The sequence below is a fragment of the Mastigoproctus giganteus genome, chromosome 9, assembly GCF_048544385.1.
Source record: "Mastigoproctus giganteus isolate SK-2022 chromosome 9, ASM4854438v1, whole genome shotgun sequence".
In the NCBI taxonomy this organism is placed as follows: domain Eukaryota; kingdom Metazoa; phylum Arthropoda; class Arachnida; order Uropygi; family Thelyphonidae; genus Mastigoproctus; species Mastigoproctus giganteus.
The window spans coordinates 208,546,146-208,569,472 of record NC_143583.1 but is presented as its reverse complement, the minus strand read 5'-3'; the positions used below and the strand labels follow the sequence as shown (position 1 = coordinate 208,569,472).

The window sequence follows — 23,327 nt, the reverse complement described above, 5'->3', positions numbered from 1 at the left end:
GTATTGTACAGGCATCCCCAACTACGGCGAGAGAGAGAATATTGCAGACTTCTGTAGCTTATAGTAGAAGTAATGTTTTCCTGCAGAGATGTAAGGGAGGTTTGTAGGCTTCGATGTAAAGGCTCTGAACTGGAGAGGTTCTTAAATTCCCTACGAGTTTTTCATTAGTTGAATGAATTATCAGGAAGCATGGTGTAGGTTTTCCATTTCTTCCATTCTCGACTGTTCTGCTGCAGTGGTGCTGTTATTTATATTACTGTCTGAGAGCATGTTAAATTATCAGGATTTATGAGAGTTTTTTTTTAAATTTTTAATTTTTATTATTATTTTGTTCCAGTACCTGGGCTCCCCACCCACAATGGAGTCCAAATGGGATGCCCAATGCCAAAGCATTAAATGCACTTGGGAGAGAGAGATGCCAAGGCTCATCAGACGCCATATCTACATCTCTGTCAGCATGAATCCTGTCTCTCAGGGCATGGCATCGACATGGTTAACCTTTGCAGGTGAACTCACTGGCTGTTTGATCCTCAGCAAGCTATCCCAAAACCACTTGTCATGTTGAAGCAAGGGTCAAAGTGGTGTAGTGAAGCTGAGTCTCAACCACAACGATCCCTCTTTCTGAGTTTCCTAGGCTTGCAGCACATGGTAAAGATGCCAGATTCCTATGTTGGTAGCCTGGAACCTAGGTTGTGGGCATTGCATTCCAGTGATGCTAATCTTGAGCTACATCAGCATCACTGGGAGGTTTCCTCACCATGTAGAGGTGCCCATGTTGAAGCGCAGAGAGAGAGATCGATCAAAGTCAACTTAATATCGTTCAAATCGACTTCAAACTGAAGTCAATTTGAACAATGTATAGTGCAGTTTAGGATTTAGTATAATATTTGGACTTGTGAGTTATAATTTCTTAATGAAAATGTAGAATAGCGATGGTGTACTTATAAACAGCAGAACTGAAGAATAGCGATGGTGTACTTATAAACAGCAGAACTGAAGAATAGCGATGGTGTACTTATAAACAGCAGAGAAGGCATAATTCAAATAGCAGAAGACTACTATAGAGAATTATACAAGGAGCGAGGGAATGATACCAGCAGTGGGGAACATGGATTGCAAAGTAGCAACACATACGACATACCCGATATTCTTCCTGATGAGGTAGAACATGCATTGAAGAAAATGAAGAATCGGAAAGCCCCGGGGGAAGATGAAGTTACTGTAGAGTTGTTAAAATTGGGAGGAAGAGACATAACACAAAAACTGGCAAGGCTCTTCACAAAGTGCATTAGAAAAGGTGTGACACCTAAGCAGTGGAATAATGCAATCATAGTTTTGCTGCATAAGAAAGGAGATAAATCAGAAACTGGAAATTATAGACCAATTAGCTTGTTATCCCACATCTACAAGTTGTTCACAAGGGTCATTACTAACAGATTAGAAAGAATACTTGATGAGAATCAACCGAAAGAGCAAGCTGGCTTTAGGACAGGATTCTCAACTATGGATCACCTTCACGTAATATCACAGCTAATAGAGATAGCAAATGAATATAAAACACCATTATGCTTGGCATTTGTGGATTATGAAAAGGCATTTGATTCCATACAGCATGAGGCAATGTTTCGGGCACTGGAAAGACAAGGTATAGATACTCCATATATTATAATTTTGAAGAAAATATATGAGAGTGCTACATCCTTTATTAGACTAGACAAAGACAGTAGCAAATTTAAAATCGAGAAAGGAGTTCGACAAGGAGACACAATATCTCCGAAGCTGTTTACTGCTGCCCTTCAGGAAGCTTTCAGAAGATTAGACTGGTCGCAGAAAGGAGTCAATGTGAACGGAGAGTACCGAAACCATTTACGATTTGCAGATGACATCGTGGTCATGAGCCACGATCCCAAAGAATTAGAGGAAAATCTTAATCAGTTATGCACAGTTAGTATGGATTTTGGACTAAAGATGAATATGGCTAAAACAAAAGTAATGATGAAAAAGTATGCCACGGAAAGGGAAATAATGATTGAAGGAGCAGTAATTGAAAAGGTGGAGTCATATACTTATCTGGGACAAGTTATTAGCTGTAATAATGATAAATGGCTGGAAGTCAAGAGAAGAATAAATTTTGGATGGATAGCATTCAGGAAATATAGTCACATACTGAAGAGCAATATCCCAGTTTGTCTGAAACGTAAAATAATGAATCAATGTATACTCCCCACCATGACTTATGGAAGTGAAACTTGGGCACTCACCAAAAGAATGGAAGAGAAGCTAAGAACTACACAGCGAAGAATGGAACGAATTATATTGGGAATCAGACTGTTAGATAAGAAGAGAAACACATGGATTAGGCAGCAAACTCAAGTAAAGGACATTCTTATCAAAACTAAACTAAAATGGTCTTGGGCAGGACACATAGCTTGAAGACATGATGACAGATGGACTAAGAAAATAACAGAATGGTACCCAAGAGGAGCTAGAAGAAAACCTGGAAGACAAAGGCGGAGATGGATAGATGAAATTCAAGAGTTTTTGAGTAGTAAATGGATGGTCAGTGCTCAAAACAGAAGGTTTGATTTTGATTTGGTAGTTGTTGGCGCATTGGCTTCTGTGGCCATATTGCACCTCCCAAGGTTTTTGCAGTACTTTGATCCAAGCCCGAGGCGGGAATCGAACCCGCGACCTTTGGATTGCCAGGCAGGTACTTTACCCACTCGGCTAGCCCGGTCAGCCAAAACAGAAGGAACTGGAAAGTTGCTGGAGAGGCCTTCATCCTGCAGTGGATTGAAAATGGCTGATGATGATGATGATGAATGAAAATGTACACTGGCAGCTAACTGAGTGTAGCTGAAAAACAAGCTTAAAGTATATTTTAATATAATCATATACATTCACAAGTATCAATGAAATTAGTTATCAGTAAAACTTACTGGAATATAATAGGTTAATATTTTCTGATCTTCATTTGCAAAGAAAAGCATTCCTGTAATGATAAACATCAATCTGAACTTCTTTATACATTTCATTAATTAAATTTTTTAAAAATTATATGATTGATAATCAATTAATAAAATAAATAAGATAAAGCAAACTGAATAATCCACTCTGTATTCCAGATGATGAGAAAATGAAATTCTTAACCTGTTCTGGGAAGTGACAAATGATGCACCTGCATCATAAGGAAGCTTATACTGCATCAGCCATTTAAATAAATAAATAAACAGTAATTGCTTAAAAAACGGTACTCACCTTGAATAAATCTGCAGTGGTATATTGAGAAGAGGTGGTTAGTATTTAGTTTGAATTGTTAGCTAAGAAACTAAGGGGGGAAAATGAAGAAAAACGGAATTTAAAATAAGAGAAGGAAGTAGAAGTGTACACATCCGATCCTTGGTTGTGATTGAAGAGGGAAGAAGTATTTTGAAAGCTTGAATAAAATAATACGATGATGCCAATTTTTCAGGTTTTCAAAATATTTCTTCCCTCTTCAATGGCAACCAAGGATCGGATGTGTACACTTCTACCTCCTTGCGCTTATTTTAAATTCCATTTTTTTTTTCTTCATTTTCCCCCCTTAGTTTCTTAGCTAACAATTCGACCTAAATACCAACCACCTCTTCTCAATATACCACTGCAGATTTATTCAAGGTGAGTAACGTTTTTTAAGAAATTGCTATTCTATTATTAGTCCACCAATACGGTATTATAAGATTTCTAAACTTTTATATTATAAATAAACAGTATAAAACAGAGCTAGAATGCTCAGTATGTTCTATGTTGTATTTCAAAATATGTAGAAGATTAAGAGAAATTTACTTCAATATGATACGTAAAACCACCGCATGACACTCTCCAGCAATTAAAATGAATATAAAATTAACACAAAATGATTACAGTAATAAAAATCAATTAAAAACAATTAAAAAATCTTTTGAAAAACGATTTTCCTTCCATATTAGTATAAAATAGAGCCACGGTGCTCGATATGTCTACATTGTTTTGAAAACTGTTTTTCAAAAATTTACGTTAAACTTTTTTAATTGCTGGAGAGTGTCATGCGGAAGGTTCTTCATATCATATTGAGGCAAATTTCTCTTATTCTTCTACAAATAAATAAATAAAAAAATCTACTATTCACATCATTTGCCCATCCCTTTAAAAACTGAACCAATCCCCCCTAAAAGTATTCAGGGCTTTTGAAAAAGAAAGAATAATGATGAAGAGATGCCAACTGCCCCTTCATACATTTAGTTTTAATTTACATTTTGGTAAAGGAAGGAAAGAATAGCCCCAACTGCTGAGAGCTTCAGTGCTTTCAAATAAAAAAAAAAAAAAAAAAAAGAAAAGAGAAAAGATAAATTTTAATAATAGTACTATCTCTTGATCTTCTTTCACTAAGCACAAAAATGCAGTAAAATATAATCAATAAGGAGCTCCCCAACTTACGTAGTAGTAGTGGCATGTGATGCAAGAAAGCAAGTGTATGAGCTTATGCAGCATCAGCCAAAAAAAAAAAAAAAAAAAAAAACACCATTTCCTCCAAATGCCTGTCCAGTTCCTCCTTAAATTTATTCAACCTATCAACTTCCACAATAACAGATGGAAGTTTGTTCCAGCAATTAACCACCCGCTGGCTAAAGGCAAATTTCCGCACATCTATTCTACATCTGTCCTTTCTTAATTTGAATTTATGCCCCCTTAGGTTCGTAATCTGAACAAGTGGAAGGATCCCATCAGAATTCAGCGTGCTGAACCCATTCAAGGCCTTATACACCTCAATCAGATCACCGCACAGGTGCCTAGTCTCCAGCCACTGCAATTTGCAGAAATTAAGCCTCTCTTAGTAAGAGGATCCCTTCATTCCCTTCACCAATCTTGTTGCCCTTCTCTGTACACGCTCAAGCAAATCTACATCCTTCCTAAAATGAGGCCTCCAGACCTGTACGCAGTACTCAAGGCATGGCCTGACCATTGCCTTATACAGAGGGACAATCACCTCCTTTTCCCTACTAGCAAAATTCCTATATATCATTGACAAAACCCCATGACCTGCCCTGGCAGCCTGTCTGCATTACTCAGAAAACTTCGTATCTGACTGCACAATTACTCCCAGGTCTTTTTCATTTTCTACCACCTTAAGTGTAGTACCACACAGTTGGTACGTTTCTCTGGGGTTACTTCTACCCATATGCAGTATTTTGCATTTGTCAAGGTTAAACTTCAGTTGCCACTTCTTAGCCCATCTGCCCAAATTATCCAGATCCTGTTGCAGTAGCACACTGCCATTACTGTCATTAACAACCCTGCCAACCTTTGTATCATCTGCAAACTTCGACATTAAGCCTGATATACCTTCATCAAATCATTGATAAATATACAAAACAACAGTGGATCCAACACCGAACCCTGTGGGACTCCACTAATAACATTAGTCCACGAAGTGCAGCACCCATTGATTACCACCCTCTGTCTTCTCCCACTTAACCATCCTTTTATCCACTGTAGAAACTTACCCTTAATACCATTCTGCTCCAATTTGTACAATAGTCTTCCATGCGCAACAGTGTCAAAAGCTTTCCTGAAATCCAAATATACAAAGTATGATAACAAAATTATTTTTTGCATTCAGTTCCTTTGTAACCACATCAAAATATGCTATCAAATTTGTCAGACAAGACTTTCCCTTAACAAACCCATGCTGTGTCTGAGTTATTGCTGCAGTCTTGTCTAGATGATCCTGTAATGCATCTTTAACCAGTGACTCCATTATTTTTATCCATAGCAGCAATTTGTTCTTAATGCCATACTGCTCCAATTTGTACAGCAGCCCTCCATGTGCAACAGTATCAAAAGAATGAGTACAAAGAAGGGCAACAAGACTGATGAGGAGAACAATGGGGTGCTCTTACCAAGAAGGCTTAAGTTCTGCAAATTGAAGCACCTGGAGAGTAGGCAACTGCGAGGTGATCTGATTGAGGTGTATAAGGCCTTGAGTGGGTTGAGCAAGCTGAATGCTGATGGGATTCTTCCTCTTTCTCAGATTAAAAAAACTGAGGGGAGCATAGATTCAAATTGAGGAAAGACAGTTGTAGAATAGATGTGTAGAAATTTGCCTTTAGCCAGCAGGTAGTTGATTGGTCCATAAAGATTTTAAAAACAACATTTTGGAATTCAAAAGTACATCACCAAGGGTGTCAAGACTAATACTCAAGATTTCTAAGAGGTACAAGCTAAAGATTATAATGATTTATGCACCAACGTCGAGCCATGATGATGAAGAGGTTGAAGAAATGTACACTGAAATTGAGAGTCTTCTAGATGAGCAGAAAACCCACTACACTATTATTATGGGGGACTTCAATGCTAAGGTTGGAAAAAGGCAAAACAGTGCAGAAAGAGGAACTATAGGAAATTTTGGAATTGGTGAAAGAAATAAAAGAGGTGAAAGACTTGTGGAATTTGCAGAATCTCAAGGACTGTCAGTAATGAACACTTTTTTCAAGAAAAGGGTGAACAGAAAGTGGACATGGAAGAGTCCAAATGGATTAACAACTAATGAAATCGACTTCATCCTCACTAACAGAAGATATATTGTGAATGATGTTACCGTCCTGAATAAGGTAAATGTTGGAAGTGATCACAGAATGGTAAGATGTACACTTGATATAGATGTAGGAAAGGAAAGGAAAAAACTGACTCGAGTAAATAATACAAAGTCTTTGAAATAACAGAGGAGGAGAAAAAGCAGTATGTACTGGAACTTAAGAACAAGTTTGAGCTTCTGCAGACTGCTCAGGACCAAGATATCGACGAGGAATATTACAACTTTCTGAAAGTGATAAAGCCCAAGAAACCTATAGGGAAACAGAAATCCAAAGAAGAAAAAATTAGTCAAGAAACACTTGTCATGATGAACCAAAGACGACAAATGAAGAGCAAGAAACACACTGACAGGGAGAAAATTGAGTACACTGAGTTATGCAAAGCCATTAGAAAGAGACTCAGAGAGGACATAAGAAGATTTAACACAAGAAAAGTAGAACAAACATTAAGGGAAAACAAAGGATTTAAATCAGCAGCCATGAGCAGTAATACAGAAAGACAAATGATACTGAAACTGAAGAATAGCGATGGTGTACCTATAAACAGCAGAGAAGGCATAATTCAAATAGCAGAAGACTACTATAGAGAATTATACAAGGAGCGAGGGAATGACACCAGCAGTGGGGAACATGGATTGCAAAGTAGCAACACATACGACATACCCGATATTCTTCCTGATGAGGTAGAACATGCATTGAAGAAAATGAAGAATCGGAAAGCCCCGGGGGAAGATGAAGTTACTGTAGAGTTGTTAAAATTGGGAGGAAGAGACATAACACAAAAACTGGCAAGGCTCTTCACAAAGTGCATTAGAAAAGGTGTGATGCCTAAACACTGGAATAATGCAATCATAGTTTTGCTGCATAAGAAAGGAGATAAATCAGAAATTGGAAATTATAGACCAATTAGCTTGTTATCCCATATCTACAAGTTGTTCACAAGGGTCATTACTAACAGATTAGAAAGAATACTTGATGAGAATCAACCGAAAGAGCAAGCTGGCTTTAGGACAGGATTCTCAACTATGGATCACCTTCACGTAATATCACAGCTAATGGAGAAAGCAAATGAATATAAAATACCATTATGCCTGGCATTTGTGGATTATGAAAAGGCATTTGACTCCATACAGCATAAGGCAATGTTTCGGGCACTGGAAAGACAAGGCATAGATACTCCATATATTATGATTTTGAAGAAAATATATGAGAGTGCTACATCCTTTATTAGACTAGACAAAGACAGTAGCAAATTTAAAATCGAGAAAGGAGTTCGACAAGGAGACACAATATCTCCGAAGCTGTTTACTGCTGCCCTTGAGGAAGCTTTCAGAAGATTAGACTGGTCGCAGAAAGGAGTCAATGTGAACGGAGAGTACCTAAACCATTTACGATTTGCAGATGACATTGTGGTCATAAGCCACGATCCCAAAGAATTAGAGGAAAATCTTAATCAGTTATGCACAGTTAGTAAGGATTTTGGACTAAAGATGAATATGGCTAAAACAAAAGTAATGATGAACAAGTATGCCACGGAAAGGGAAATAATGATTGAAGGAGCAGTAATTGAAAAGGTGGAGTCATATACTTATCTGGGACAAGTTATTAGCTGTAATAATGATAAATGGCTGGAAGTCTAGAGAAGAATAAATTTTGGATGGATAGCATTCAGGAAATATAGTCACATACTGAAGAGCAATATCCCAGTTTGTCTGAAACGTAAAATAATGAACCAATGTATACTCCCCACCATGACTTATGGAAGTGAAACTTGGGCACTCACCAAAAGAATGGAAGAGAAGCTAAGAACTACACAGCGAAGAATGGAACGAATTATATTGGGAATCAGACTGTTAGATAAGAAGAGAAACACATGGATTAGGCAGCAAACTCAAGTAAAGGACATTCTTATCAAAACTAAAGAACTAAAATGGTCTTGGGCAGGACACATAGCTTGAAGACATGATGACAGATGGACTAAGAAAATAACAGAATGGTACCCAAGAGGAGCTAGAAGAAAACCTGGAAGACAAAGGCGGAGATGGATAGATGAAATTCATGAGTTTCTGAGTAGTAAATGGATGGCCAGTGCTCAAAACAGAAGGAACTGGAAAGTTGCTGGAGAGGCCTTCATCCTGCAGTGGATTGAAAATGGCTGATGATGATGAGTTGATTGGTGCAGCAGACTTCCATCCTTTGTTGTGGAAGTTGATAGCCTAAATAAATTTAAGGCTGAGCTGGACAGGCATTTGGAACGAATGGAGGGGTGAAATGGGAGGGGATTTTTTTGTTTTTTTTTGGCTGATGCTGCTTAAGCTTGCTTTCTTGCATCGTGTGCCTCTACTAATGCTAATATTTCACTGCAGAGTCAAACAAAACCAGTTGGATTTGCTGCTCTTCTAATATGGCCAGCTGCTTATATCTTGCCCAGTTTGTCTTATCTAATTTCCACTTTGGAGTTCTTTCCGATTGACAAGGGGTTGGTTCGTTTAAAGTAATCTTTACTGGAAAATGATCACTACCTAGTGGATCACTGTGAACTGACCACTCCAGTAGAGTGTATAATGATGGAGTGCATATAGAAAGGTCTATTGCTGTACTAGTTCCTGTGGATAGGCGTATATATGTGGGTGTCCCGTCATTTAAGAGTATAGGTTGAGCTTATCTGGTAGTTTTTCTAGAATTTGACCTCTTTTATCTATGTTTACATTTCCTCATAGAGGATGATGGCCATTCAAATCTCTTGTGATACATAAAGGAGAGGGTTGTTGGACTTCAGGCCTTCTAGTTCTGTATAGCTTATATCTTGGTTCGGTGGCAGGTACATGGAGGCAACTGTTACACGAAAGTTTACTGCAATGCCTACTGCTATGACCTCTAGATTGGTCTGCATTGGCCTGTTGGGTAGGTATACTGGAATTTACTAAGATTGCTACTTCACCATGCACTGCACTGTTGGTAATCCTATCCTATCTGTATATATTGTAATGTTTTAGTGTTATTTTATTCTGAGGTTTAAGATATGTTTCTTGCAAACAAAGACTAATCGGATTGAACTGCGACAGGATATCATGGATATCTTCAAAATTGTTGCGGAATCCTCTACGGTTCCAATGTAAAAATGTATTCGTTATTTGGTTCTGTTAGTATTTTCAGCTTGTTTTCTCGAGGTTGTTGGCTTCCTTTTTTAGGGAAGTATGGCTTTCCGGTATCCATCTCTTCTTCCTCTGCAAAAATTTCTAGTATTGTTCTTCTGTCTGATTCTTTTCTTCTACTTCCATGTTATCCATTTTATTCTTATTTATTTCAGTGGTTTTATCTTGTTTTGTGGATATAGCGGTTTTTCTAGTTGGTGGTATCGCAATGGGTGTGTTTATTGCCTGTTCTGCTTTTTGTTTTAGTTTTGAGTCAATGAGCAGTGAGTGTGCCCAATCTGAAATAGACTTTTTTGGGGGGATTGTTACTTCTATCTGGGTTTCTATTGTTTTATAAGTTTGTGTTACTTGTGCATAAGATGGTCTATTTGTTCTTTGTGGTTGTATTGTTCTTTTAGCTTCTTGCCATGTTACGTTGTTTTTCACTTTATATTTCTGTATTCTCTTTTCTCTCTTCCACTCTTCATATTTTTTCGAGTAATCATTATATTCTCCTCTGCAGTTGGGACATCTTGAATTTTGTGCTGTACAGTCTTTTTGTGTATGTTCTCGTGACCAGCATTTTTCACAGTAGCGAGACCTCTGTGTACTGCTTGAGAGTGTCCATACTTCTGACACTTAAAACATCAGACAGGGTTTGGAATGCATGGTCTCAGTGGGCAGTTTAGGTATCCAGCTTTTACAGTTTTTGGTGGTTTTGGAGTGTTGAAGGCCAGAATTATATTCCTCGTTGGGATAATTTCTGTCTCTTTTAAGTGTTATTCTTTTAACTTGAATAACCCCTTGACCACATAAGTATATAGTATCCTCCTTAGCAACATAAGTATATAGTATTATAAAACCCTTCAGACAGTCGATACAATCTGAGGTAAAAATACTTAATAACCCTAAGGACTGTAGACTCGATGATAATGATAATTTATTCTCAAGGGATGTTACTTCATTATATACGAATGTAAATGTTGAATACACATTAGATATTCTTTGGGATATGTTAAATAATAACTCTACACTGATTTATTATACGAAGCTTCCTATTAAAGAAATTAACTTAATTAAACTCTTAGTTTAAGCCAACTACACTGGCGTTCAAAGAAAGTACATCACTCCTTAAAATTGTAACTGTCTTCCGAATAACGAAAGTATATGGCAATATTTTTTACAGATTGCATCAGATAAGATTGATATGTGTAGGTGATGATGTAATATTGCATCAGCTATTACTTTCAGCTCTATAAGCACGCTCTGCAAGAGATGCAGTCATTTCATTCCTTGCTTGTGTCAGGATGCCGAGTGACGTGCAATTGATGCCACGAAGGAAGAGTGCTATAGTTGCTTTATGTGACAAAGGATGTTCTATCCGTCATATTGCTTATAGAGTGTCTTGTAATCAGTCAACAGTGAGTAGATTTCTTTCCAAACTCAAGAATACTGGTTCTGCTGATAGGAAAAAGGGAACCGGATGTATTGCATACAAAATTATGCGACATAATGTACCTAAAACTATGAACTGAAAAAATGTCAGATTTAACCAACCTGTGTTAGGTACCAAGCATAAGCCATTAAGAGTTGATACCGGTTGAATGGAGGTAAAAGGTTTTCCCTGTAAAACAAAACAAAACAAAAAATAAAATAAAGAAATAAACAATAAAAATAATAATAATAAAAAAATATATAAAATGTCATTGAAATATATGATCCAAATGAATTAGAAAAAATTTACTTTTACTCTGCACACACAAAAAAAAAAAAAAATCACTGCACAGAATATAGGTGACTGCTTATTCAAAACCCAATATTCAAATTCTGACTCCCTTATGCAAAGTGTTACCTTTTAGAACTTTTTCTCTGCAAAGGCATTATATTATAATGATACTTTTTTTTTTTTTTTTTTTTGTTGTTGGCACATAGGCTCCTGTGGCCATAATGCACCTCCCAACGTTTTTTTGCAGTACTTTGATCCAAGCCCGAGGCGGGAATCGAACCCGCGACCTTTGGGTTGCCAGGCAGGCGCTTTACCCACCCGGCTAGCCCGGTCGGCTTTATAATGATACAGAAATGTTGTTGTTGTTATTGGATCTTTTACGGCGCAACAGCAGCTAAAGGCCATTATGCGGCAAACAATGGTAGGAGTTACTAGGTGTCATTAAAAGTGAGATGTGTATTTTGTGGGATTTAAACACTATATTCTGTCGTAGCATTTTATCTTTTTTAGAAAAGTGAAAACTGCACCACGTCAGACCTATCATCTAAAATTTCTTGCAACGTAGGTATGAGTTTGGCTGCATGGCTTGATAAGAACTATGATAGGAACTGTCAACTATGATAGGCTGGACTGTTACTTGAGCATAGCAGTTCGGACAGAAAAGTAGATCTGTATGTATGTATGTTCTATTTGAAGGTGTGTATGTTCTATTCGAAGTCTTCCAAGTGTGACTTCTTCCTTTCGGTTTGAGGGAAGCTAGATGGCCAAGACTGGAGATCCGGTTTAATCTGAAGGAGTTTGTTACCTTCTTGGTTTTTCCAGTGATTCACACTTCACCTTATTATAAGACTTTTATAGGCAGTGAAAGGGATTTTGAAAGAAACATTAACTGGTTCCACTGTAGATTTGGCTGTGTGGTCAGCACTCTCATTGCCAGGTATGCCAATGTGGCTAGTGACCCAACAAAATTTTACTACTTTCATGTTCTTAGCTAGGTCAGTCAGCAAGTTATGAATATTACCAAGTAGGTAGTTGTGGTGTTTTCTTGGTTGCTGTAAAGTGAGAAGGGCACTGAGGGAGTCAGTAAAAATAAACACTATGGGTATACTGATGCAATTTTATAGTTTCCGGCAGTAAAGATGCTGCATTCTAGAGGAAACTGGCTGGAGATTGTGGACAATGAAAGAACAACAGCAGCATAGATATGATGGTCAGTTTTGGAGCCATCGGTGTATATCTCAGAATAAGATTCATATTTTTCAATTAGAGATTTGATAAGCTGTTTTATATTCTGTGGAGAAAGAGTACTTCTCCCCCAATCTTGAAGAGACAGATCACATGCTGCAGGACAGAGAGCCCATGGAGGAGCAGTGAAACTAGTGGTGGCTACTTTAGAAAGGTCTACCTGCCAATTATCGAGTAATGAGCGAAGGATAAACAATTTATTGATGGATAAATGGCATACAACTTCTCCCAATCTATAGTAAATAGATATTTCCATGCTGGATGCAGAGTTGACTTTTCATTTTGACAGCATAATTTAACAGTAAAATTTGTCTTCGTAGAGAGAGTGGGGGATCATGAGCTTCAGCGTAAAAGCTCTGGACTGGAGATGTGGAGTAGGCTCCAAGAGCAATGTGCAGGCCACTGTGGTGAATAGGGTCCAAAAACCTTAAGATGCTGGGTCTAGCAGAGTTGTAAAGTGGAGATCAATAGTCTAATCATGATATAAATGAAGATGTGTATGACAGTCAGCACCCCATGATGTAGCAGATAATACTCGAAATATGTTTAATTTCTTGAAACAGGTGATTCTAAGTTGTTTGATATTGTCATTAAAGGTCAATTTTTTATCCAAGTTAAGCCATGAAATCGGATTGTAGGCACAACAGGTATGTCGTAGTTGCCCGGCTTCGGAATTGGGTCAGGATGGAGATTACATCTTCTACAGAAATGAACTGCTACAGATTTTTCAAGTGATATGCGAAAACCGTTATCTGCAGCCCATATCGTAATCCTGTTAAGAGCACCTGAAATTGTCTCTCAATCATTTTCATGTTTCGGGAGTGATAAGATTTACTAAAGTCATCTGCATATAAAGTAGTAAAAACAGTGGGTGGAATGACCTTTGATGCCGAGTTGATTTTTATAACGAATAGTGTGGCACATAAAATTGAACTCTGTGGAACACCTTCTTCTTGGATGAAGCTTTGAGAGAGGGTGGATTGAATGCAGACCTGGAACAACTGCTGTTTCAGAAAGTTCTGTATGAACTGTGACATATTGCCCCTGAAACCTAAAGTGTAGAGATCATGAAGAATTCCACATTGCCACGCTGTGTCAAAAGCTTTCTCGATGACTAAATAAACTGTAGTCAGATGTTTTCCTTTGTTACGAAAGCATTGTGAATCTGGGTTTCCATTTGAGCCAAGAGGTCTAAAGTTGTTCTACCTGTATGAAATTCACACTGCGATGAACTGATAAGGTTATATTTGTTTGGCAACCAGGTGAGAACAATAGGCCCGTAATGATGTGGATTCATTGAGTCTTTGCCAGGTTTTAATAACACCATGACATATGCATGTCTGCAGGTATTGGGGAAAGCATTTTCTGTGAAAATTCGGTTATACAGAAGAAGTAAGACACGAAGCGACATTTCACTCGGCTCTTTTAATATGGAATAGTGAACTCCATCAGATCCAGCAGCAGTAGGTCTTGAGCTGTTAACAGCAAGCCGTATTTCAATTATGGTAAAGGGACTTTAATTTCTGCAATTCTGGTGAATAAGAGGACATGGCAAAAGTTTGAGAAAAAGACTCTCCGAGAGCTATGTCCTGAAGGAGTGAAACGTCATTACCATTTACATTCAGTATTGATAGATGTGAAGGAAGATATTTGTTATACATTTTTCCAGATTGTGTTTTGGTAGTCCTCGTAATCGTGGAAGCGAAATGTTTCCATGATTCTCTTTTGCTTGATCACTGAATGTGCCTAGCATCGGCTCTGGCTTTTTTAAACTGGACTAGATTAGCAGTGGTAGGATTCTTGTGAAAGTTATTCCAGGCTTTATTTTTCTCTCGTTTAGCTTGGTTGCATTCGATGTTCCACCAGGTTTTGGTCTTATTCACTGACTTATGGAAACTCTTGGTATTGCTGCTTCTGTGGCCTGCAATATTTTGGTTTGTTATGTAATCAACAGCATCACTTATTGACACATTTGAAACAACTGTTTTTTTCTAAGATTGCTAGCTGCCTATATTTTTCCCAATCAGCTTTTGCAAAGTTCCATATGGCTGTCTTATTATGGCAGGCTTCTATTTGCTTCTATATGACAGACTATTGGGTAGTAGTCACTACCCAGTAGACTATTATGAACAGACCAGTCAAACAGTAGAAAAAGGACTGGTGGGCATAGGGAGAGGCCAACTGCTCAGCTTGACCCAGAAGGCAGGTGGAAATAAGTGGGCAGTCAAATATTCAGGTGTGTCAGATTTAATTTATCAAGGAACTTTTCTAATATTTTTCCCTGTTTATCATGTATCTTATCACCCCATAAAGGATTATGTGCATTAAAATCCCCCACGATGCAAAAGAGAGGAGGGAGCTGAGATACAAGAGTTTCAAGGTCACTGTCTGAGATGTCTTGGTTAGGGGCTAGATATAGAGAGAGACAATGGTAAGCACAAAACAAAAGGATATTCGAGCGGCTACTGTTTCAAGATTTGTTTGTAGCATTAATGGTCGGGAAGGGATATTGGAGCTGACTACAATTGCAACCCCTCCATGAGCTGAATTGGTTACATGAGAAACTCAATCTTTTCTGTAGTACCGTGGTGTTTAAGTGAGGTAGTAACACAAGCAGTTAAGTTAGTTTCTTGAGGTCAAAAGGCAACTGGGTTATACTGAAGGAGATCCTGAATGTCATCAAGGTTGCTGCGGTATCCTCTACAATTCCATTGAAGGAAACGGGATATTATTTGAATGTAGTGGGGTCCTCGGTTTCTGTCCGAGGAGCTGTTGGCTTATGGTGAACAGATTTTCTTTTCAGAAAGTACGGTCTTCCTGTTTCCATCTCTTCTTCTGGGAAGAGGTCGAGAACTGGTTCTTCATGGTCAATGTTTCCTTCCATTTCTATTTAGTAAGTTTTAGTAGAATCATCGATTTTTGAGTATTGTGGGTTATTATTAGTATGCGGAACAGTGATTGGTGTATTAATAGCCCTGCTTGTCTTAGATGGTTTGCTAGATAAGGGCACAGTTGCCAAAATTGACTGAGCACAGTCTGACATCGATGTGTTTGGGGGAAATGTAACTTCTTTTTGAGTACCAGTCGTCGACACTCCTTGCACAGTACTGGTTACTGCAGTTGGATTTTGAACTACTTGAGCGAGAGTGGGTCGCATGTTAAATTGAGCCTGTACTGATTTTTTGGCATCTTGGTACACAATGTTTTGTTCGGCTTTGACCTGTTGAATGTTTTTTTTTTTTTTTTCTTTTTTCCAAAGAGGACAATCTCTGGAATAGGCAATATGTGGGCCATTACAATTTGAGCACTTGTGCTGTTCTGATTTACATTCTGAGTGAATGTGCTCGCGTGAACCATAATTAGCACAAGTGGCTAAACCTCTGCACACGTTTTGGTTGTTGTTATTTGGTTTTTAGGAGCATTAGCAACTAAGGCCATATTGCTCCGGGAATATGCGGTGGTCATTCCTTGACCTTTCCGCATTCTCCGTATTTGGTGGTGACGGGCTCGAACCCCGGTCTAATCAAGAAGCGTGTGCTTTGCACTGCTGCTCCTTCCCACCTGGCTACGGAGGCGCCTACACGTTTTGGGAATGCCCAAATTTTTGGCATTTAAAACAGCATGTTGGGTTAGGAATGCACAGTTTTATTTGGTAATTTAAATACCCTGCTTTGATGGATGTTGGCGGTTTGGGGCTATCAAATGTTAATATTATATTCCGAGTCAGAACACGAGCATTGTCTCGTTTGGTATGTATGTGCTTTACATGCACAACTCCTTGGTCTTGTAATTCACTTTTCAACTCTTCTTCTGAGAGATTTATGAGGCCCCACTCCTCAAGGTGTTTAAAGTAGAATGATGGATAATACTTCAAAGGATATTAGTTTCTGGAGCCGTTGTGATGCCTGAGGTCTGAACAAACAGGTCGCCAGATCTAAGGTACCAGGTTGCTTTTGGCAATCCTATTAGATTTTCTAGGTGTTTCTGTATTTTAACTAGAGACTGTTCTTGAATTGAGTGCAATACACGATGCATTGGAGCTCTTCTCTTAATAGTATCAGTTTTTCATGTTTTGGCACTGCATGAGTTAGAGTCTTCTATCTCATGAATTGCCATGTTAGGATCCTTAGGTCCTGTAGAAGAGATCATTTTGCTCGTTTTAGCCCTGGAAATATAACTTTTCTTTCCAGGTTAAGGGCCCTGTCACGGGGAGGCAGGAGCAGTGCCACAAGGATAACCAAGTAGTTGAGTTAGTTTGGTTAGTACTATTAAAGAAACAGAAAGGTGAGTTTCCTTTAGCATTAGTAGGCATATGATGCAAGAAAGCAAGCTTATGCAGCATCAGCAAAAAAAAAAAAAAAAAAACCGCCCCCATTTCACCCCTCCACTCGTTCCAAATACCTGTCCAGCTCAGCCTTAAATTTATTTAGTCTATCAACTTCCACAACAAAGGATGGAAGTCTGTTCCACCAACCAACTATCCGCTGGCTAAAGGCAAACTTACGCACATCTATCCTACATCTGTCTTTCCTCAATTTGAATTTATGCCCTCTCGAGTGATTATTCTGAACAAGAGGAAGAATCCCATCAGCATCGAGCATGCTCAACCCATTCAAGGCTTTATACACCTCAATCAGAGCACCTTGCAGGTGCCTAGTCTCCATACACTGTAATATGCAGGCACCTCTGTAGCCAGGTAGGCAGGAGCAGCAGTGCGTAACACACGCTTCTTGATTAGAATGGGGTTCGAGCCCATGAGCCACTAAATATGGAGGATGCGGAAAGGTCAAGGAATGACCATCGCATATCCCCGGAGCAATATGGCCTTAGTTGCTAATGCTCCTAAAAACCAAATAACAACAACAACAACTGTAATTTGCAAAATTTAAGCCTTTCTTTGTAAGAGCAACCCTTTGTTCCATTCACTAATCTTGTTCCCCTTCTCTATACTCGTTCCAACAGCTCTACATCCTTCTTAAAAGGAGGCCTCCAGACCTCTATACAGTACTCAAGGTGTGGCCTGACCATTGCCTTATACAAGGGGATAATCACCTCCTTATCCCTGCTAGAAAAATTCCTGTATGTCATTGACAGTGAATGAGCTACTCTTGCAGACCGTCTGCGCTGCTCAGAAAACTTCACATCTGCCTGCACAATTACCACCAGGTCCTTTTCGTTCTCTACCACTATCAGTGTAGTAACAGAGTTGATACCTCACTCTGGGGTTACTGCTTCCTATATGTAGTACTTTACATTTGTCAATGTTCAACTTCATTTGCCACCTCTCAGCCCATCTGCTCAACTTTTATAGATCCTGTTGCAGCAGAGTACTGTCATTAGGTACCAGTTTGACTCAGGCCTGGGTGCTCTACAACAGATGTTCTACTATGGCTTAGCAAGACAAGGGAAGAATCTGAATTCAAATACGTTCTGGCAATCTTCGTTGATTTCAAGGCAGCATTCCACTCGGTCTTGTAGCCTAGTGTCATCATGTAGGTAAGGGATTGCCCACTAGAAATCTACAAATCTCATCAATTACAGTGGATCCCCGCTTCACGATATTAATCAGTTTCAGAGACACTATGATATAGTGAAAATATCATAATGTGGTCCCAATGACACGTTTTTTGGAAATTCACCCCAAAACCTCGGAAGTTGAAATTTCCGTTATAACTAAGCTATTTATCTCTCTAAAAGGTGATTTTTATAATGGAACTGTATTAGTTTTATATAGAATGCTGAATACCATATACTCCAGTGTATATCACTCGCCTTTTATCTGAAAAAAAGTAGCGTAAAATTGTGATGCATCTTATACACTGGAATATACATAAAAACATGATACATGTTTAAAAAGAAAAAAGATAAAAAATGCTGATGGTGCTACATTTTTAGTTATTTCCCCTCCCCCAAAAGAAGTTTAAATGATAATTGATAATTACGGATCGGAGGCAATCAGAAAGTGAAATAATTAGGTGCCAGTTAACTGGTTAGTAGAATCAGCCGCTTTATAGAATCAAATTTCAAAAAACCAATTCAAATATTAAAATGCACTACAGTTTCATTGTTATCATATGTTGGTTATAAGAATCAATTTTGAATTCCTTTGTGATATTTTTCTAAAGCACATTTCTGGAAGTCACTACCATAAAACAATAAAAACAATTTGCAGTTCCTGGTTTATTGGGCTTTTCTGTAGGACAACTTTTATAAATGGGTAGTAAACTCGATCTCATTGCATTTGCAATAATACCGATAGAATTCTATGAATTTTTACATTATTATGGTGAAATGTGTTTCACCATAATAATGTAAATTTCCGTTATAACTAAGCTATTTCCATGAAATCTTCAATCATATAAAAATAAATAAACTTTCATAATGTTCTCTTCATTCCAAATTTTTAAGCTTTGTAAACTTGTTACTCTGATCTCACTTGCTCGTATCATGTTAGTTGCAATTTGTGTGTGCTGTGTTTTTGTTATCAATTGCTTATCTTTACTTACTATTTTAAATTTTACAACAAAAAAAGTCAGTGAACAGAAATATCACTTAGTTAGATGTACTTATTACAGTATTAATTAAGCTATTTTGTAAGTGTAAATTTATTTTTATTTTGCTAACCTGTGGAAAATATTCTTCTGAATTTCATGTATCATTTAATTTTGTTTATTGGTAAGGTAATAAAGTGTAAATTTGTGCTTTATATCTTTATTTTTATAGCCTGTGGATAATATTCCTCCTATTTTTGCTAATAGAACCACTGTTCAATAGAATAGTGAACGGCATTTTCTTATGGAGTGTCCATCGTAAAGTGATTTGATCGTACAGTGAACCGATCATAAAGCAGGGGTCCACTGTACTTCACCGGCAAAAAAATCACTATCAAGACCCTCTTTCCACAGCATAACCATGTCCGCATCTAGAAGCTGCTCTCAAGGTTCCATCTTAGGCCTGGTTTTATGTACGGTGCTAGATGAATGCTTTGCAACTCCTTCCAACTCAGCTCCATGCTTACGTATGTGGGCGATTTCATTACCCTCGTCAAGTATCCTGCCTGGGCTGTCCTTGAGCTGTGGGCAAATGACACTGACCATCAGCACCAAAATAAAGATACTCCTCATCAAGGGAACTCTGGACATTATATAGACCTCCAGTTAATCACATTCAGGATGCATTCCTTAAAATGCCGAGTTACAATAAAATATACCGGAGTCATACTGAACCATAAATGGACATTTTACCCACACCTGGACTATATCAAAGCTAAAATAAAGATGTATGTAGAAATGCTCGCCAGGGTCATCCGCAAGGACCAAGTGCTCAAAGGACCCTCAGTCTCATGTATGCTGCTGTTTTCCTCCCAACAACATCTTACGGTAGTCCTGTCTCGTTTCGCAGGGTAGATAGAATAATCTTTGCAAATGAAGTCAACAAAACTCAGTGGCTCTTCTTATTATATATGACCAGGGCTTACAGAACCACATCCACTCCAGCTCTCCAGGTGATCCATGGCAATCTCTCTCTCTAGATCCCTACAGTGCCTACTGTGCTCTCCTCAAAGCAGTGAGGTATAACATTCAAACTAACTTTCTCGGTATATCTGCCCTTGCAGAGGACAATCACTTTTTAGACAAGAAAAGTTTGCGGTCAAAATTTACCAATTTATGGCAGACCTGCTGGTACTCTGGATGCAAAGCCCAAGCCACCAGAAAATTCATTCCAGACATTAGCCACTTAAACAAACATACCATGGCCTGAGAGGGAAGACTGCACAGTTTACCTTGAACTCAGATACATCCTCCTTCAGATCAACCTTTCAGCCATTGATCCATCACATTCCCTAACTGACAATAAAGAAGCATTCAATGCCGTCATGCAAATTTGTACCACTCTCTTCCAGGATAGAAGAAATCTGGCCTCTGCTCCCATTCCTGCAGTTCCACCAGCTCCAGAGTAGACCACCTATACTTGAAATCTGTTCAATGCTCTCAGGTGCTGAATTTCAACTTCATGCTAACCCTTCAGGGTTGGATCTCTTGTTGATGCCATTGTACTGGTGTGGGATTTCTCCATGCAGGTCTTGTGCCTATGCTCCTCTCTGGGACAGGGGTGTCATCCTCTGTTATCTTCTGGCATTTACTCCTGTTCCTGTCAGCTCTATCATGTGCTCTTGCTATCCTCCCTCATGTGTCTCTGGGTTCTCCTACTATTGGTCTCTGATTTTCTACCCCCCCCACTTATCTTCCTTTAGTAGTAAGAAAGGCTATTATTTCAAGATCTCAAATGAAGCTAAATTGCATACCTATACAAAAAGCAATGTTAAATTCAAATGATATTTTAAATTACTTACACTGTTCTGATCCCACAGTTTTGCAATTTTAGCATCCACAGAAATTACCAAATCCTGACTGCTATGGAATTCAATGTCATGTATAGGTAATCCATACATGTGATCCTTAACAAGAAGAGGCTTATCTGATCGCACATCATATAAAAGTATCTGTAATAACATTTAAAAAAATACAAAAACAATATATTTTTTACATTTAACATTTTATTTTTACACACACAAACATTAAAAAGAATAACTAAAACAGTAACAAGTATTTTTATCTGTAATCTTTCCAGTTCGTGAAACATTATTACAGATTATTACCAAATCACACACTGCATAATATCCCATGTTTGAGAGATTAAATCATGCTGTGATTTAATCTCCCCAAAAAAAAAAAAAAAATGGTTTCTTGATCTAACCAAGAAACCCAATTTTCGTACCTACTCTGCCATTGAAAGGCCATTGGTTCAATCCTGATACAGGTGACCCCCGCTTAACGCTGATAATTCGTTCCGTAAAAACAGAGCGCTAAGTGAATCCGCACTAAGCGAGCGCAGCATTCCCATAAGGTAACATATGTATTTGTGAGTTGCGGTCGGTGCCATATATTTCCTAATCAATAATATAAACGGTAGTGAAAAGATGCACAAATATCGGTTAAAATATTTAATATTCAAATATTTCTACATATAAAATATTCTGCGTTACATACGTATATAATTATGTAGTAACTACTTACGTATCAAAATTAAACTTAAGAATTCCAATTAAAATCATGAATTTAATTGATCTAAATTGATTTAATATAATTGATTAATTTAATCATGAAATGTGTCGATTTTGGGTTGAACTTTGGTCCTGTTCCAAATAAACTAAAAGGGGTATTAATTTTAAATCCCCTGCAGTTTAATTACCACCCAACAATAAAGTCAACCGATCCTTCACCGCTTTGAAACCTGGCATGTTTTTTTCTTTCAATATGAAACTTCTTTTAGGCATTCGTTTCCACAAAAGTCCTGCTTCATCTACGTTAAAAACTTGTTGAGAAGTACAGTACAACACATAATACCCTTCAATAATTTTAACAAGTTCTTTTTTGAAAGTTTCGGCTCCTTCTGCACTTGCGGCTTCTCCCTGGATTTTAAATCTATTCAACCAGCCCTTACCAGTTTTAAATGGTTCCACATTTTTTTTTTTCCTTTAATAATATTTAACTTAACTGAATTCTGCATTGGATATTATTTTCAATAAAATTAAATTAGTCTTTCCATTTCAATCCTAATAGCCGGCCTAGCCCTAGTTGCTTGCAGTGGAACAGCTATCTTTCCCGCTGCTAAAATTAATTCTTTATTTTTTTTATAATTGTTCTTACAATTAAACTTGCGAGTCATAAATTATGGCACACATCTGCTTGTCTTTGACCAGAATCGATTCGCTTCAAAACGTCTAATTTAATTTTAAAATTCAGTCTTTTTCTTACATTTGTAGTCTTCGTACTGCGCTCAGACGTTGTTGCTTTTTCATTCTTATCGGCCATTATTAACTCTTCGAAAATGTAACTGCATTGGTTGCATTAATTACAATACAATGTTCAAATAAACTGTCCATTATGCACAATGTCTAATACTGTATTGAGTGATGACTAGACTTCGGATAAATGCATATAACGCAAATATTACAAGCAATATACTTGATCATTTTTTAAAATGTTGATCTCGGAACTACGTAACAAGTCACTGTACTGCAATTAAATTAGCGTGCGAGAAAATTTCACTGAGCGTGGGAAAATTTCTCAAGTCGGCGTGGGAAACGTTTTAATGCTGTTTTGCTATTCATTTTCAAGCTATCGACTCCAACAAATGAAACGATTTCGTTAAATATGCCAAAAATGCAATCTGTAAAAGAGCGTTATAGTGATCTGTGACAGCATTATAGTCAGATACGGGTTATAATTCAAGAACAGCGTTATAGCGAATCAGCGTAAAGCGAACCGCATTATAACGGGGGCCTGCTGTACAGGCATACCCAACAATAAATTCCTCTCTACACAAGCTGACAACTTTCCAATTTTATAATTGTAATTTTAAATAATAATTAAATTTAATATTTTTATATTGAGACTTGCTACATAGTTAAATTATAAAGGTAAAAAAATGAACAAAAAGTAAAAAAACAAAAACACTAATACAACAAATAACAAAAATATGAACATATATTTCAACTTTATGAACACAAGAAACAATTATGAAAAATAAGAGTTTAAACATACATAC

General features: G+C 37.7%; 1 protein-coding gene across 1 annotated transcript in view; it reads right to left on the bottom strand.

The window, feature by feature from the left end:
- l(2)34Fd (nucleolar protein 10 lethal (2) 34Fd) overlaps nt 1-23,327 on the bottom strand; it is a 282,114-nt gene that overhangs the window by 100,345 nt on the left and 158,442 nt on the right. The window contains exons 10-12 of the mRNA XM_090381757.1: nt 21,070-21,219; nt 11,303-11,369; nt 2,940-2,992 (exon numbers count right to left, since the gene is read on the bottom strand). Of these exons, the coding sequence (XP_090237883.1) occupies nt 2,940-2,992; nt 11,303-11,369; nt 21,070-21,219 (270 nt within the window). The remainder of the gene's footprint in view (nt 1-2,939; nt 2,993-11,302; nt 11,370-21,069; nt 21,220-23,327) is intronic.